This window comes from Callithrix jacchus, chromosome 22 (assembly GCF_049354715.1).
Source record: "Callithrix jacchus isolate 240 chromosome 22, calJac240_pri, whole genome shotgun sequence".
NCBI classification, from domain to species: Eukaryota; Metazoa; Chordata; class Mammalia; order Primates; family Cebidae; genus Callithrix; species Callithrix jacchus.
Genome location: NC_133523.1, coordinates 13342272 through 13358989, shown reverse-complemented (window position 1 = coordinate 13358989; position 16718 = coordinate 13342272). Strand labels below are relative to the sequence as shown.

General features: G+C 51.9%; 3 protein-coding genes across 30 annotated transcripts in view; 1 reads left to right on the top strand and 2 right to left on the bottom strand.

Moving 5' to 3' along the window:
* Positions 1-9935, bottom strand: part of CLEC17A (C-type lectin domain containing 17A) — a 36692-nt gene extending 26757 nt beyond the window's left edge. For 16 of the 26 annotated variants that reach the window (XR_013531088.1, XR_013531089.1, XM_078360819.1 and 13 more), the window contains exon 1: positions 9860-9935. The gene's annotated coding sequence lies outside the window, so the exon portion shown is untranslated. Of the gene's footprint in view, positions 1-4957; positions 5056-6525; positions 6647-9859 lie in introns of those variants that run through there. The other 10 variants (XM_054249465.2, XM_078360805.1, XM_078360809.1 and 7 more) reach the window with 3 other exon arrangements.
* A 26-nt stretch (positions 9936-9961) lies between these two features.
* NDUFB7 (NADH:ubiquinone oxidoreductase subunit B7) lies at positions 9962-15690 on the top strand. The gene is made up of 3 exons (XM_002761828.6): positions 9962-10144; positions 14872-15040; positions 15502-15690. Exons 1-3 carry the CDS (start codon positions 10033-10035, stop codon positions 15635-15637), a joined length of 417 nt encoding a protein of 138 aa, XP_002761874.1. The 5' UTR covers positions 9962-10032; the 3' UTR covers positions 15638-15690.
* Positions 15691-15792: 102 nt separating this feature from the next.
* Positions 15793-16718, bottom strand: part of TECR (trans-2,3-enoyl-CoA reductase) — a 36596-nt gene continuing 35670 nt past the window's right edge. For all 3 annotated transcript variants that reach the window (XM_078360824.1, XM_035285003.3, XM_054249477.2), the window contains 4 exons: positions 16653-16710; positions 16491-16579; positions 16084-16129; positions 15793-16000 (listed from right to left, as the gene is read on the bottom strand). In XM_078360824.1, the coding sequence (XP_078216950.1) occupies positions 15873-16000; positions 16084-16129; positions 16491-16579; positions 16653-16710 (321 nt within the window). In that variant the 3' untranslated portion in view covers positions 15793-15872. The remainder of the gene's footprint in view (positions 16001-16083; positions 16130-16490; positions 16580-16652; positions 16711-16718) is intronic.

Genomic DNA, 16718 nt, shown 5'->3' with positions numbered 1-16718 from the left:
TCGCTTGAGCCCAGGAGTTCTGGGCTGTAGTGCACCATGCTGATCAGGTGTCCCCACTAAGTTCGGCATCGATATGGTGACCTCCCAGAAGCGGGGGACCACCAGCTTGCCTAAGGAGGGGTGAACTGGCCCAGGTTGGAAATGGAGCAGGTCAAAACTCCCATGCTGATCAGTAGTGGGATCGTGCCTGTAAAGAGCCACTGCACTCCAGCCTGGCAACATAGCAAGACTCTGTCTCTAGGGGAAAAAAAAATGGTCCCTAACAGTTTAGATGTTTACAAGATACATGTCGTATCTGTTGCATGCATAGAATGTGTAATGATCAAGTCAGGTTATTTGGGGTTACCTTGAGTATTTCTCATTTCTACATGTTAGAGACATTTCAAGTTCTCTCTTCCAGCCACTTTGAATTATATAAGATATTGTGATAACAAGTAGTCACCCTACTCTGTTATCAAAAATTAGAACTTCCGGCCAGGCATGGTGGCTCATGCCTGTAATCCTAGCACTTTGGGAGGCTAAGATGAGAGGATTGCTTGAAACCAGGAGTTTGAGACCAGCCTGGTCAACACAGAGCCCTCATCTCTATTTTTTTTAAAAAGTAAAAAAAAAAATTTCAACCTTACATCTAACTGTGTACCCACTGACCAATCTCTCTTCCTCTCCACCAGCTCTACTTTTTTTTTTTTTTTTAGAGGCAGGATCTCATTCTGTCACCCAGGAGGGAGTGCTTATAGCTCACTGTGACCCTGGACTCCTAGAGACGGGGTTTCGCCATGTTGGCCAGGCTGGTCTCAAACTCCTGACCTCAGGTGATCTGCCAACCTCAGCCTCCCAAAATTCTGGGATTACAGGCGTGAGGCATCGTGCCCGGTCGTGACTCTCTTAGAACCAACAAAACGTGGTAGAAGGCCATGAGAGAAGCACGTGAGATGATGCTCAACTTGGCGGGCATGATGCTAAAACAGTCCACAACGAATACATATTTTAAAACTCACATGGAACACCATAAATACATGTAATTTTTGTTTGTTAATGTAAGCCAAATATATAAACAATTTTAAAATTTGTGTTCTACAGCCGGGCGCGGTGGCTCATGCCTGTAATTCCAGCACTTTGGGAGGCTGAGGAGGGCGGATCATGAGGTCAGAAGATTGAGACCATCTTGGCCAACATGATGAAACCCTGCCTCTACTGAAAAATACAAAAGTTAGCTGGGCGTGGTGGCGGACTCCTGTAGTCTCAGCTAGGCTGAGGCAGGAGAATTGCTTGAACCTGGGAGGCGGAGGTTGCAGTGAGCCAGGATCACTCCACTGCACTCCAGCCTGGCAACTGATGGCTAAGCGAGACCCTGTCTCAAAAAAAAAAAAAAAATGTGTTCTAACCACAAAACAGAGAAGTATGTGAAGCACACATGTGTTAATTAGCTCACTTTACCCACTCCACAATATATACATATTTTAAAACATTAAGTCATATAATGTCACAAATATGTAGTATTTTATGTGTTAGGGGTTTTTTGTTGTTGTTGAGATGGAGTCTCTCCCTCTGTTCCCCAGGTTGGGGTGGAGCCTTGCTCTGTCACCCAGGCTGGAGTACAATGGCACCATCTCGGCTCACTGCAACCTCCACCTCCTGGGTTCAAGTGATTCTCCTGTCTCAGGCTTCCAAGTAGCTGGGAACACAGGTGCCCACCACCAAGTCTGGCTAATTTTTGTATTTTTAGTAGAGACAGAATTTCACCATGTTGGTCAGACTGATCTCAAACTCCTGACCTTCAGGTGATCCACCCGCTTCAGTCTCCCAAAGTGCTGGGATTACAGGTGTGAGCCACTATGCCTGGCCTATTTGTCAGTTTAAAATCAATAAATAACTTAGAAAAAAAATTTGTATTCTCACCACCAAAAACATGCAGGTTTGGTAATGCATATGCTAATTGATGCAACTGAACCATTCCACATGTGTATGTATTTTAAAACATCATGTTATTGGCTCACTCCTGTAATCTCAGCACTTTTGGAGACCAAAGCAGGCAGATCATTCGAGGTCAGGAGTTTGAGACCAGCCTGGCCAACATGGAGAAACCCCGTCTCTACTAAGAATACAAAATATTTAGCTGGGTGTGGTGGCGCATGCCTATAATCCCAGCTACTCGGGAGACTGAGGCAGGAGAATAGCTTGAACTTGGAGGTGGAGGTTGCAATGAGCCTAGATCACTCCACTGCGCTCCAGCCTGGGCAACAAGAGAGTCTCAAAAAAAAAAAGAAGAACACATTTGCAGAGGCTAGAAAAAGCAAGAAAAAGGATTATTACACCACAACCTCTTGAAGAAGCATGGCCCAGCTAACAAAAGGATTATTACACCACAACCTCTTGAAGAAGCATGGCCCAGCTAACAAACATCTTGATTTCAGCCCAATGAGGCTGATGTTGGTCTCCTGACCTCCAGAACTATAAACTAATTAATATGGCTGGGCGCAGTAGCTCACGCCTGTAACCCAGCACTTTGGGAGGCCAAGATGGGTGGACCACTTGAGGTTTGGCATTCGAGACCAGCGTGGCCAACGTGGTGAATCTCCGTCTCTACTAAAAATACAGGAAAAAAAAATTAGTTGGGCATGGTGACCAGTGCCTGTAATCCCCTACTCAGGTGGCTGAGGCAGAAGAATCACTTGAACCCAGGAGGCGGAGGTTGCAGTAAGCCAAGATCGCATCACTGTACTCCAGCCTGGGTGACAGAGCAAGACTCTGTCTCAAAAATAGTAATAATAATAATAATCCATTTCCATTGCTCTGGGGCACTCAATTTATGGGTAATTAGTTATAGTCACTATAGGAAACGAACACTTACCCCAAGGGGCAAGACCCCACCTTCCCTTTGTGGGGGATTTTCACTAAAAGTAAGAGGAAATGCAACTCAAATTGGCTTCAACGAGGAACATTCATCAGGCCCACGGGGAGCGTTAGGTCGGGTTTCCACAACTGAGACTCAGAACACGAGTGCCTCAAACAAAATAGGATGTATTTCTCACCTGACAGGCTCAGTATAAGCAATATACTTCACCTTCCCCTGCACCGCACGTAGGCAGTGGGGTAGCCCCAGTCTTAATCGAGGTAGGAAGGCAGGAGCAGATGAAGCTCCATTTCCATTCAAAGCTGACTCTGGGGGATGGGTTTTCCCCGTTGTATGGCCTGATGTCACAGAACCTTCCCAACCCATAGGAAGGCAAATGTGGCTATACCCGTTCTAGAGGTGAGGAAACGGACATTCATCTGAAAAGGAGGAAGAAGTCTGTCTGCTCAGCAAACACTTGCCAAGCACCACAGTGCTAATCAGGCTCCAGATGGATGGGGGCGGGGAGCAGCTCCAAACAGACACAGAGGGACAGGAGGAGGGGGAAAGTAACGGGGCAGGAGACAGGTAAATAGGTCAAAAGGACTGACAGTATGTCTGCCCATCAAGAGCGCTTTTTGGGCGGGGCATGGTGCCTGTAATCCCAGCACTTTGGCAAGCTGAGGCAGGAGGATCTCTTGAGGCCAGGAGCTCGAGACCATCCTGGGCAACAAAGTGAGACCCCAACTATACCAAAAAAAATTCTTTTTTTTTTTTTTTTTTGAGATGGAGTCTCACTTTGTCGCCCAGGCTAGAGTGCAGTGTCGCGATCTCAGCTCACTGCAACCTCTGCCTCCCGGGTTCAAGTGATTCTTCTGCCTCAGCCTCCCGAGTAGTTGGGATTACAGGCACATGCTGCCATGCCCAGCTAATTTTTGTATTTTTAATAGAGACAGGATTTCACCATATTGGCCACGCTGGTCTTGAACTCCTGACCTTGTGATCTGCCCTCCTCGGCCTCCCAAAATGCTAGGATTACAGGCATGAGCCACTGCGCCCAGCCAAAATAATTTTTTTAATTAGCTGGGCATGGTGGTGCCTGCCTTTAGATCTAGCTACTTGGGAGGCTGATGTGGGAGGATTACTTGAGCCCAGGAGATTGAGGCTGCAGTGAGATCTGATCACACCAGTGTGCTCCAGCCTGGGCAACAGAGAAAAACCCTGTCTCCAAAAAAAAAAAAAGAAAAGAAAAGAGTACTCGTAAAGGTGAAAGGACCTTCCTACAATAAAGGCTGGGTGGCCTCATGGTACAGGGGTGATAGCTACATGGCCAATGGCATCCCTGGGGACCTGGCACACTGCAGATATTCAGGAACAGATGTTGGACTCCAGCCTCATTAACTGAATAAAGCAAGGGTATAAGCCCAGGCTGCTTCCGGCTCAGGCCCATTCTTGCTGTGTGACCTCGGGGGTGTAGAACAACATCTCTGAGCATTGGTCTCCTGATATGTCCAACGGGGATTCATTTGTTCATTCATCGATTCAACAGATGTGTACTGACCACCTAGTCTGTGTTAAGCTCTAATGCATCAGAACAAGGAATACAATGGTAAACAACAAAAAATTTTACCCTTGGGAGCAGCAACAGGAAGAAAGAGAATGAATAAAATAATTAACTCAGCTATATTAGAAGTTATGTCAGATAGTCATAAGTAGAAAAAGAAGGAAAATACAGGTGCAGTGGCGGGAGCCTATAGTGTCAGCTACTCAGGAGGCTGAGATGGGAGGAGTCCTCGAGCCCAGGAGCTTGAGGCTGCAGTGCATGGTGATCACAGCTGTGAACAGCCTGGCAACATAGCGAGAACAACAAAAGAAAAAGAAGTAGATGGCAGCTGCAGTGGCTCACGCCTGTAATCCCAGCACTTTGGGAGGCCAAGGCAGGTGGATCACCTGAGGTCAGGAGTTCAAGACCAGCCTGACCAACATGGTGAAAAACCAGCCTGGGCAAGACACGGAGACCTGTCTCTATAAAATTAATGAAACGTCGCTCTGATGTTTATCATATCACATTTTTACACACTGTAGATATTAGTGAAAAAGATAGCCAGGTATGTTGGTACACACCTGTAGTCCCAGCTATTCAGGAGGCTGAGGTAGGAGGATTCCTTGAGCCCAGTAATTCAAGACTGCAATGAGCCATGATTGCACCACTGCACTCCAGCCTAGGCAACAGAGCAAGACACTGTCTCAAAAAAAATAAAAATAAAATTCCAGACAAGCCCTTCTCATCAACTCTATCTGCCATTTTTCCCCTTAACTGCCCCCCTAATTGTCACAGTTGTTTTTTTTGGTGTGTGTGTGTGTTTGGAAACAGCATCTCAATCTGTCACCAGGCTGGAGGGCAGTGGCGTGATCTCAGCTTACTGCAACCTCCACCTCCCAGGTTCAAGCGATTCTCCTGCCTCAGCATCCCGAGTAACTGCGATTACAGGAGTCCGCCACCATGCCTGGCTAATTTTTTTGTATTTTAGCAGAGATGGGGTTTCACCATGCTGGCCATAATCTCTATCTCCTGACCTCGTGATCCGCCCTCCTCGGCCTCCCAAAGTGCTGCGATTACAGGCTTGAGCCACCACACCCGACCTGTCACAGTCTTATCACCATCTCACATTTCACATACCTCACTCCCTAATCTTGTTCTCTACCTGTCTTCCACCTATTAGCAGCTCAACTCCATGAGGGCAGGAATTTGTATCTGTCCTGTTCACTGCCTCCCACACAGTAGGTACTCAATGAATGTTTGTTGAATGAATGCGTGACCTCCTGCCTGACCAGCCCTGAAGCCCCACCCCTCCAGGCTCTCTCATCCCTCCAATACCAGCCAGCCACCCTCAGCAATCCTTGGGTGTCCCTAGCACTCCCGCCTGGATTAGAGACAAATGTTCTGTCTGCCCCTATAAGCAGAAATGAATTTTCTGCCCTGGGAATTTTCTGCTGAGGCCTCACTGACCTTGTTTTTCCTCCTTCCCTAAAACTGAATCCCCCAGAGCACCTGGTCTCCCAACCAGCAGACTGTGGCAAGGCGCAGACACCACTCAGAATTTCCTTCCCCACCTCAGGTCCCATGTGGGGCCTCTGAGGTTGCTCTGCTCACAAAGTGCTAATGCAGCCCCTGCCTGGTACAGGCCAGATGGGGCTGGACAGGAGGGCAGGGGAAGGAAAGAAGGCGAGAGGCAGGAACTGTGGCCAATAAACCAGGTTGGCCAATAAACTGTTGGCCAGGCGTGGTGGCTCATGTCTGCAATCCCAGCACTTTGGGAAGCCGAGGAGGGAGGATCATCTGAGGTCAGGAGTTCAAGACCAGCCTGGCCAACATGGCGAAACTCTGTTCTCTACTAAAAATACAAAAATTAGCCGGGTGTGGTGGTGCCTGCCTGTAATCCCAGCTACTCAGGAGCCTTAGGCAGAAGAATCGCTTGAACCCAGGAGGCAGAGGTTACAGTGAGCGAGATCATACCACTGCACTCCAGCCTGGGCTACAGAGCAAGACTCTGTATTTAAAAAAAGAAAAGTCCCCTGGGGTGGTGGTCAGGGGACCCAGGAAGTTCTCCTTGGTGGGCGGTTGACAAAGAAAAAACAGGAAGGATACGAATCATGGGTGATGGAGACTCAGCACAGGCTGCTAAACTCACCTTCACCCCAGCTGGGAGCAGGGGCTCACGCCTGTGATCCCAGCACTTTGGGAGGCCAAGACGGGTGGATCACCAGGTCAAGAGATCGAGACCATCCTGGTCAACACGGTGAAACCCTGTCTCTAGTAAAAATACAAAAATTAGCTTGGCATGGTGGTGCATGCCTGTAGTCCCAGCTACTCGGGAGGCTAAGGCAGGAGAATTGCTTGAACCCAGGAGACGGAGGTTGTGATGAGCCAAGATCATGCCATTGCACTCCAGCCCGGGTAACAAGAGCAAAACTCCATCTCAAAAAAAAAAAAATTTTTTTTTTAAATTAGCCGGGTGTGGTGGCACACACCTCTAATCTCAGCTACTCAGGAGGCTGAGGCAGGAAAACCGCTTGAACCCAGGAGGCAGAGGTTGCAGTGAGCTGAAATCCTGCCATTACACTCCAGCCTGGGCAACAGAGCAAGACTCCATCTCAAAAAATAAATAAATAGGCTGAGAGGGTGACTCACACCTATAATCCCAGCACTTTGGGAGTCTGAGGCTGGCAGATCACCTAAGTTTAGGAGTTTGAGACCAGCCTGGCCAACATGATGAAACCCCATCTCTACTAAAAATACAAAAATTAGCCAGGCATGGTGGCAGTGCCTGTAATCCCAGCTACTCAGGAGACTCAGACAGGAGAATCTAGGTGCAGGAATATGGCGGTGAACAAGACAGACAAAACTCCCTGCTTCACAGAGCTGAGTTGAAAGAAGCCAATAATAAATAAGTCAAATGGATCACACCTTAAATGGTGCTAAGTGCTAAGAAGGAAAATATGGCCAGGTGCAGTGGCTCACACCTGTAATCCCAGCACTTTCGGAGGCCAAGGTGGGAGGTTCGCTTGAGCCCAGGAGTTTGAGAGCAGCCTGGGCAACACGGCAAAACCCCATCTCTACAAAAATACAAAAATTAGCCAGGGGTAGTGGCACACACCTGTAATCCCAGCTACTCGGGAGGCTGAGGCAGGAGGGTCTCTTGAGCCCAGGAGGCAGAGGCCACAGTGAGCCGAGATCATGACACTGCACCCCAACCTGGGTAATAGGGCAAGACCCTGTCTCAAAAAAATAAAAAATAAAACAAGGAAAGGGGTGGGACCCAAGAGGGGAGCCCTCACTGGCAGGGAATATCATAAGATAGGTATTGTGGACCTCGTTCTACAGATGAGTAAACTCAGTCTCCAAGAAATAAAATCCCTTCCAGAGGTCACACAGGGAGAGTAAGCTAGTACTGTAACTTGCCTCTCTGGGATCCCTTTGGGCTCTGACCTCTGGGTGAGTAGCTGAAGCCCAGAGGAAGGGAGGTTAAGGAGAGACACCCAGAACGAGGCAGGGGTATCAGGTGCATATGTGCAGGCTGTGCACTGCACAACTCCAGAAGCCCCATTCATAGCAATCACAAGGTGAAGGCTGCCCCCTTGAGTCTGGAAGGTCACAAGAATCACCAATTAACGCGGCGGCCTGGAGATAGGGACAGGTCACACAGGTAGCCCTGGAAAGAAAGTCTCTAATGCCAGTTGTCTATTCTCTATAGCTTGCTTTTTTCATTTAATGTATCAGCAGTCACTTCCCCATGTCAACACATGAAGATCTAGCTGAGTAGATCTCCCAAAGCTGATCCCTAGAGCAGTGACAGCACATCACCTGGGAATTTGTATAGACAGAGTCTCATTCTGTTGCCTAGGCTGGAGTACAGTAATGAGATCACGGCTCACTGCAGCGTGGAACTCCCAGGCTCAAGCTATCCTCCCGCCCCAGCCTCCCAAGTAGCTGGGACTACAGGCGTGCACCACAACACTGGCTAATTTTTTTTTTTTTTTTGTAAAGACAGAATCTCCCTATATTACCAGGCTGGTCTCAAACTCCTGAGCTCACGTGGTCCTCCCATCTCAGCCTCCCAAAGCTCTGGGATTACAGGTGTAAGCCACCGCCCTAGCCCATATTTTTTTATGGTTTTCTCTTCCATTAGACTGTAAGCTTGCAATGCAGGAGCCATGCCTACCTTTCTGGCCTCTAGACCCAGCAGACAGCAGATGGGTCTAATACAAGCTTTGTCAGATTGGGGTAAAATATAAATTAGATATTAATACTATTTATTATATATATATTTTTAAATTATATAAAGATTACATTTATATATTTTGATACAATTTATTTAAAATTTCAGCTTTAAATGATTGTTTTTGTCGGGGCACGGTGGCTCATGCCTGTAATCCCAGCATTTTGAGAGGCTGAGGCAGGAGGATCTCCGGACCCCAGGAGTTAAAGGTTGCAGTGAGCTATGGTTGTGTTACTGCACTCCAGCCTGAGCGACAGAATGAGACCCTGTCTCGAAAAATAATAACATAATAATTGTATTTATGAATAACTTTTATTTATGTTAAATTGAATCAAAATATTTCTTGGACAGGCACGTTGGCTCCCGCCCATAAACCCAGCACTTTGGGAGGCTGAGGCGGGGGGAGTCACTTGAGGTCAGGTTCAAGACCAGCCTGGCCAACATGGCGAAACCCCATCTCTACTAAAAATACAAAAATTAGTTGGGTGTGGTGGCCGGCGCCTGTAATCCCAACTACTCAGGAGGCTGAGGCAGAAGAATCATTTGAAGGCCGGGCGCGGTGGCTCACGCCTGTAATCCCAGCACTTTGGGAGGCCGAGGCGGGTGGATCACGAGGTCAAGAGATCGAGACCATCCTGATCAACAAGGTGAAACCCGTTTCTACTAAAAATACAAAAAATTAGCTGGGCATGGTGGCGCGTGCCTGTAATCCTAGCTACTCAGGAGGCTGAGGCAGGAGAATTGCCTGAACCCAGGAGGCGGAGGTTGCGGTGAGCCGAGATCGCGCCATTGCACTCCAGCCTGGGTAACAAGAGCGAAACTCCGTCTCAAAAAAAAAAAGAAGAAGAAGAAGACGAAGAAGAAGAATGATATGAGCCCAGGAGGAGGAGGTTACGGTGAGCCAAGATTGCACCGATGCACTCCAGTCTGGGCGACAGAGACTGTGCCTCAAAAAAAAAAAACTTTATTCAAAATTACATACATTAACGATATAATCGATATTGTGCTTTTTTAAAGAGAAATTTTAATGTTTTAGAAGAATACACTTTTTGGAAAATATATGAAAAAATAATTTTAATATGTGCTTTAGCCTCAGGCTACCAGAATAGTCCCACATAGGCTCGAGGGAGGTCTCAATCCCACGTCGTCCCCTTCTGCCCTGCCCAGATAGATTTCCAGTCTCAGGGAAGTGCCCTCCCGTCCAACTATACCCTGCGAGGGGACGCAGCACCTGTCCCACCTCTACCTGTCCGCGAGGTGACGCCATGCGGACCGGAGCGGCCCTCTGGAGGCCTTCATCTCTATGATCTCCGCCGCGGGCTAAGCAACCCGGAAGCCACGCCTGGCTGAGGGGTCAGTGCTTCCGGGTAGGAGCGAGGTGACCCTCGGCTGCTGCAGGAATCTGCGGCGACTGCAGCCATGGGGGCGCACCTGGTCCGGCGCTACCTGGGCGATGCCTCGAAGGAACCCGACCCCCTGAATTTGCCAACCTTCCCTCCCGACTATGGCTTACCGGAACGCAAGGAGCGCGGTGAGGCCCAGTGCGCAGGCGCGGCCGGAGGGAGTTGGGTTCCGGCACCTGAACCCCCGAACCCCCGGCTCTCCAGAGCTGGGCTCTAACTTCGCGTGTTGTGTTTAGGTTTGCGTCTAGACTCTGTTCGGATGAGTTCAGAGGACGCGCGTGACCCCGCCTGAGTGTGGAGGTGTTCCAGGCCAAGGGTACGGCTGGAGCAAAAGCCAGGGGACAAAAGAAAGGCGACAAGTGGGGGATCGGGCAGAAATGCGGCGCGCAGAGCTGGGCCGAGCCTTTTTTTTGAGGCAGAGTCTCACTCTGTTGCCCAGGCTGGAGTGCAGTGGCGCGATCTCGGCTCACTGCAGCCTCCACCTCCCGGGTTCAAGCGATTCTCCTGCCTCAGCCTCCCGAGTAGCTGTGATTACAGATGTGTGCCACCACGTCCGGCTGATTTTTTATACTGTTCATAGAGATGGGGTCTTGCTCTGTTGCCCAGGCTGAGTGCAGTGGCTCCATCACAGCTCGCTGCATTCTCGACGTCCTGGGCTCAAGCTATTCTCCCGCCTAAGCTTCCCGAGCAGCTGGGACTACAAGAGTGTGCCAGGATGCCAGTCTGATTTTTTTATTTTTTCTAGAGATGGGGGTCTTGCTGTGTTGCTCAGGCTGGTCTCAAACTCCTGGGCACAAGTGATCCTGCTCAGCCTCCCAAAATGCTGGGATTGCAGATGTGAGCCACTACTGTTTTTTGGTTCCTGTGTTTGTTTTTGTATTTATTTATTTATTTATTTTGAGACGGAGTTTCGCTCTTGTTACCCAGGCTGGAGTGCAATGGCGCGATCTCGGCTCACTGCAACCTCCGCCTCCTGGGTTCAGGCAATTCTCCTGCCTCAGCCTCCTTGTTTTTGTTTTTAATGTAGTAATATCACCGGCATGAGAGCGCCAGCTCTGGACCACGCCCCACATTAGGCACTGCAGATACCTTAGGGAACAGGAGGGATGCAGGCCCTGTCTCCAGAGAACTCACAGCTCAGTGGGAAAGATAGTAGAATCAGGCAGAGCTGGGGGGTATCCAGGCAGGCAGGCTTCCAGGAGGCAGTGGCTGGAAACAAAGATGTGAAGGGTGGCTCGGCCCAGAGACTGATGCCTGTAATCCCAACACTTTGGGAGGCTAAGGCAGGGAAATTACGCCATCTCTACTACAAAATACAAAAATTAGGCTGGGCACAGTGGCTCACACCTGTAATCCCAGCACTCTGAGAGGCCAAAGACAGCGGATCACCTGAGGTCAGGAGTTCGAGACCAGCCTTGCCAACGTGGTGAAACCCCATCTCTACTAAAAATATAAAAATTTGCCGGGGGTGGTGGTGTGCGCCTGTAATCCCAGCTACCTGGGAGGCTAAGGCAGGAGAATTGCTGGAACCAGGGAGGCGGAGGTTTCAGTGAGCCAAGATCAGGCCACCACACTCCAGCCAGGGTGACAGAGTGAGACTCTGTCTGGGAAAAAAAATGAAAAAGAAAAAGATGTGACGGGGCCTAGGTAGGGATTGATCAGAGAGAGGTGGCAGAGCCAAGCTTCTAAGCAGAGGAGGGGCACAATCAGGTTTGGTTGGCCCAGAGGTCCTGCTGTCTGCTGAGTGGGCAACAAGCTTGAGACAGACCTCTAAGCAGCCTGGATTTGAGAGAAAGTTGGGAGGTGGTATCATGACTCCAGTGTCCTCACTCCAGGTAGTCCTTCCACCCCAGTGAACCTGCAGTCCACTGGTCCGTCCACCTCCCTCCCACTGCCTCACATATCCTGCTTTGCCCAAGATCAGCTTTGCAAACGCCAGCAACCCGCTGCCCTTCTTGCTCACTTACTCTGGATAAACTCATCCCCTTCCCTTCCTTGGTGCCTGTCCCTGTGCAACTGAACATAGTGATGGGGAAGATAAGAAAAAAACAACTCTGAGTCAGGCAGAATGGCTCGTGCCTATAATCCCAGTGCTTCGGGAGGCCGAGGCAGGAGGATCGCTTGAGGCCAGAAGTTTAAGAACAGCCTGGGCAACATAGCAAGACCCCACCTCTACAATTTTTTTTTTTTTTTTGAGATGGAGTCTTGCTCTGTTGCCCAGGCTGGAATGCAGTGGTGCTATCTCCAGCTCACTGCAACCCCTGCCTCTCAGGTTCAAGCAATTCTCCTGCCTCAGCCTTCTGAGTAGCTGAGATTACAAGCATGTGCCACTATACCCGGCTAACTTTTTGTATTTTTAGTAGAGGCAGGGTTTCACCATGGTGGTCAGGCTGGTCTCGAACTCTTGACCTCAGGTGATCCACCCACCTCAACCTCCCAAAGTGCTGGGATTAGAGGAGTGAGCCACTGTGCCTGGCCAGATTTTTTTTATTATTAAATTAGCTGGGCTTCCGTTCCTGCAGTCCCTTCTGACTGGTCTCCCAATTGGTTCTCCGGTGGACTCCTTATGCTGCCTGGCCTTTCTCTTACCTCCCAGTCCTTCACTCTCCCTCCCTCCTAGGCCACCGTCCCCTGCCCTGCTTTCCTCCTTTCCACCCCCGTTCAGCCAGTCACTTTGCCCACTGCAATATCCGCCTTCCCAGTTCAAGCGATTCTCCCATCTCAGCCTCCCGAGTAGCTGGGATTACAGGTGCATGCCACCACGCTTGGCTCATTTTTTTCTATTTTTAGTAGAGACAGGGATTTGCCATGTTGGCCAGGCTGGTCTGGAACTCCTGACCTCAACTGATCCACCCATCCCGGCCTCCCTCTGGGATTACAGGCAAAAGCCATCGAGCCAGGCCCTTATTTATTTATTTATTTATTTTTTATTTACTTACTTACTTACAGAGGTGGTTGCTCTGTTGCTTAGGCTGGAGTGCAATGACGTACCTGTCACTCACTGAAGCCTTAAACTCCTGGGCTCAAGCGATCCTCCTGATAGCTCTGGCTGCAGGTGTGCACCACCATGCCCAGATCATTTGATTGTTTTTCTAGACATGGGGTCTTCCTGTGCTGCGCAGGCTGGTCTCCCTAATGCTTAAGCACTGCCAGGCACACTGTGGCGCTCTGCATTCTGTCTGTTCCATGTCTCCCTCTGAGGGCAGGGACGCTTGTGCATTGTGTTGCCTGCTGTATCCCAACTACTAAGCACACAGTAGGTGTTGTGAGGTCTTGGCTGCTAGCTGATTGTAAGTTTGAGGCAAAAGGAGAGGAGTCTAGGATTGCCACCTGGAACTCCAAGCGCCTAGGGAACGGCCAGGGGCTACAGGTCATACCCAGGCCTGGGGCACAAGCGAGGTGTCAGGTAGAGGGACCACATTAGGCTCATCTACATATGGGGTGGCAGCAGAAAAAAAGGCTCTCAGGCCGGGCATGATGGCTCATGCCTGTAATCCCAGCACTTTGGGAGGCCAAGGTGGGTGGATCACTTGAGGTCAGAAGTTCGAGACCAGCCTGATCAACATGGTGAAACTCCATCCTACTAAAAATACAAAAATGGTCTGGGTGTGTTGGCGGGCCATCGTAATCCCAGCTACTTGAGAGGCTGAGGCAGGAGAATCGCTTGAACCCAGGAGACAGAGGTTGCGGTGAGCCGAGATCGCGCCACTGTGCTCCAGCCTGGGTTACAGAGTGAGACTCCATCTCAAAAAAAAAAAAAGAAAAAGGCTCTCTGAACAAGGCTGCAGGGCAGCCATAGAGATGGGAGGGAACCTGGGAGGTGGGATGTGGGAGGAGCCACAGGAAAGAAGCCAGCCAACAGGCGGGATGCTGGTGTCCTGGGCTGTTGGGTGGCCCGGTGAGAGTGGGGTCTGGGCAGTGAGGGGCTGGGGCAGAAGCCAGAGAGTAGGACAAGGGGCTGGAGAGGAGGACCTGGGCCTGAGTGGGATGAGAGAATCGCAGCTGGGAAGCAGAGGGGAGACAAGCCAGCCTGGAACAACTGCCACTGAGACGTGAATGTGTCTGTCTCACTTGGCGGATGGGAAGGAGCTGGGACAGAGAAAGATGTGGAGGTCAGGAGGGCCAGGGGTCAGGTCTGACGGCGGGGAAGGAGTGCCGGATTGCCAAGCACAGGTTGGGGGCGAGTTGTCAAGATTCCTAATGCCCCCGTTGGCATCCTCCTTAAGGTTTGTCCCAAGTCGGGTTTGCTAGGTAAGTGGGACCCCAGACTAGTCCAGCTGTCTTCTGAGCCCGTGCCTAAGTACCTTACAGGTTCTCTTAGCTCAGTGGATGCTTGGGTAACGTCCATGACCTGAGGGTCAGTTCTGAGACTCAGAGAGACGCCATGCCTCCAGCCAGTGCAGAGCTGGGACTCAGGCAGGTTTCAGACAAGAAAGGCTACGAGTGCTGACTGGAGCTCCAGGTGCAGGTTGGGGGCTTAAGGGGTGCTCTGGGAGAAGGTGAGTTCTGAGCTGGGACTCTGCATGCAAAGTGGGGCTGTTGAGAGTTGGGGCAGGCATCCTTGGGGGAGGGGAGGCGAGGATCCCATGTGGGAGTTGAGGTGCCTTGGGTGAGGGAGAGCCTTCTGCCTGGGCCAGGGTGTCTGGAGTGGCCTTTGTGAAAATTGGAAACGGAGTCCCCTTCAGGACAGTGCATCTGAGAGGCAGCTGCCATCCACTGCCGTCTGCCACCTGGATGTCCATGGGGGACACCCTGAGGTGTGGCTTCCTGATGCCATGTGCCTCGGTCCCTGTGGGATCCCTGGAATTGGGGTGGGGGGCCTCTGGCCTGGTTGAACCCCACCCACTCCCTGCAGAGATGGTGGCCACACAGCAGGAGATGATGGACGCGCAGCTGAGGCTCCAGCTGCGGGACTACTGTGCCCACTACCTCATCCGGCTGCTCAAGTGCAAGCGTGACAACTTCCCCAACATCCTGGCCTGCAAGCACGAGCGGCACGACTGGGAGTACTGCGAGCACCGAGAGTGAGTCCCTGGCCCGCCCGAGCCCCACATTCCCCTGGCCCACCGGAGTCCCCCATAGCCCTGGCTTGCTAGAGTCCCCCACATCTCTGGTTTGCACCCCCCCCCCCAATCCAGGTCCTGGCCCTAGGCAGGATGTGGCTCCTGAGGCCAGGATCCTGAAATGACCCTGAGGTTTCTAGCCTGGCCCCACCGTAGTCCCAGATAGGGCTCTCTAGGGGCCTGGTGGATGGGGACAGGGCAGGTGGCTGAAGCCTCCTGGGAGCGTGGCCAAGCCTGGGTTCCAGTGGGAGGCCCTGCCACCTGCGTAGGCAGACCCCAGACCCAAGCCACAGGCACACAGGTCTGTCTTCTTCAGAGGCCCCTCCAGTGCTCTGGGACAACCCCTCCGCTTCCAGGGCCTTGGAGGGTGGGGGCCATGTCCTGGCCAGGGACCTGACAGTCCCTCTGGCGCTCTGCCCCAGCTATGTGATGCGCATGAAGGAGTTCGAGCGGGAGCGGCGGCTGCTCCTGCGGAAGCAGCGGCGGGAGAAGAAGGCGGCGGCAGAGTTGGCCAAAGGCCAGGGACCCGGAAAAGTGGCCCCCGAGGTGGCCCTGTAGGGGGTGCGCCCCCCACCCTATGAAACAGCCAAATAAAACCTTTGGGCCCCTCAGCCTGAGCCCCCTCTTACCGTGCCAACTGGAGGCTGGGGAGAGTGAGGGGCAGTGTGGTGATCCCCAAGCCCGGAATGAAACACACAGAACCTGAGTCCAACTGGGGCAGACGGGTTTTATTCCAGGTGCTGGAGAGCTGTGAGTCCCGCCCGTCCCCCAGAGCCCAGGCAGGGGTAAGCACTCAGAGCAGGAAGGGGATGATGGGCATGCGCAGGGGCGGGTAGTCCCGGAACTCCTTCAGGTAGCTGCGGTGCTTGCCCTTGGCCCAGATGGTCATCTGGGTGAAGCCCACCAGGGAGAACAGGGCCACTGCAGGGAAGAACGGGCGTCAGGGAGGGAGGAGCTGCCTGCCTGGAGGAGCAGGTTTTATTTGGCCAGGGCGGCAGGCTCACCTGGGAGACACTGTGTCATGATGGCGAAGCCGATCCAGGACCCCACCTGTGGGCAGGGGCGGAAGGTGAGGGCCAGCAGGGCTGGGCAAGGACCGCTGTTCCACCAGCCTCGCCCACCCCGTGCATGTGGCTACCCTGGACTCACCCAGCCACCTCCTCACACCCCTGCTTTCTGAGTCAGGGGTGGAAGCCCAATTCCCATGTAGGCATGGGTGTATACAGCGGAAACCCAGCAGCACATGCCTCCCAGTCCCCAGAGCGGGGAGGCAGTGGTCTCCACCTCCCAATGCTCTCTGTGCAAGGGGCAAAAGCAGCTGCCCAGCCAGGTGCCCCCTCCTAGAGGCTGGCCCCTCCACATGGGACCCCAAGCCCCAGGGCAGAGAGGGATGAGCAAGGCAGCCCCTCACCTCGTAGGTATAGTTGGGGCAGGACACCAGCAGGAAAAGCCACGTGAAGGGGTTCTTGGTGGGGTATGGGATCTTCCGAGTCTTGGACCCTGGCAGGCAGGGCGAAAAGTCAGACCCCCTCACCCAGCCCAGCTGTCCGCCTGCCCCCCAGCAGGCACTCACCAGCAGGCCGCAGGTCCCGCAGGGCCATGTGGATGGAGAAGTTGCCAAGCTGGCAAATCTGTCAGA

Bases quoted from the DNA above. Each gene is read 5' to 3' on its own strand.
- NDUFB7 (XM_002761828.6), top strand. From the start codon at position 10,033: ATGGGGGCGCACCTGGTCCGGCGCTACCTGGGCGATGCCTCGAAGGAA. The intron at 10,145-14,871 runs GTGAGGCCCAGT...CACTCCCTGCAG, and splicing joins ACCGGAACGCAAGGAGCGCG to AGATGGTGGCCACACAGCAG. The intron at 15,041-15,501 runs GTGAGTCCCTGG...GCTCTGCCCCAG, and splicing joins GAGTACTGCGAGCACCGAGA to CTATGTGATGCGCATGAAGG.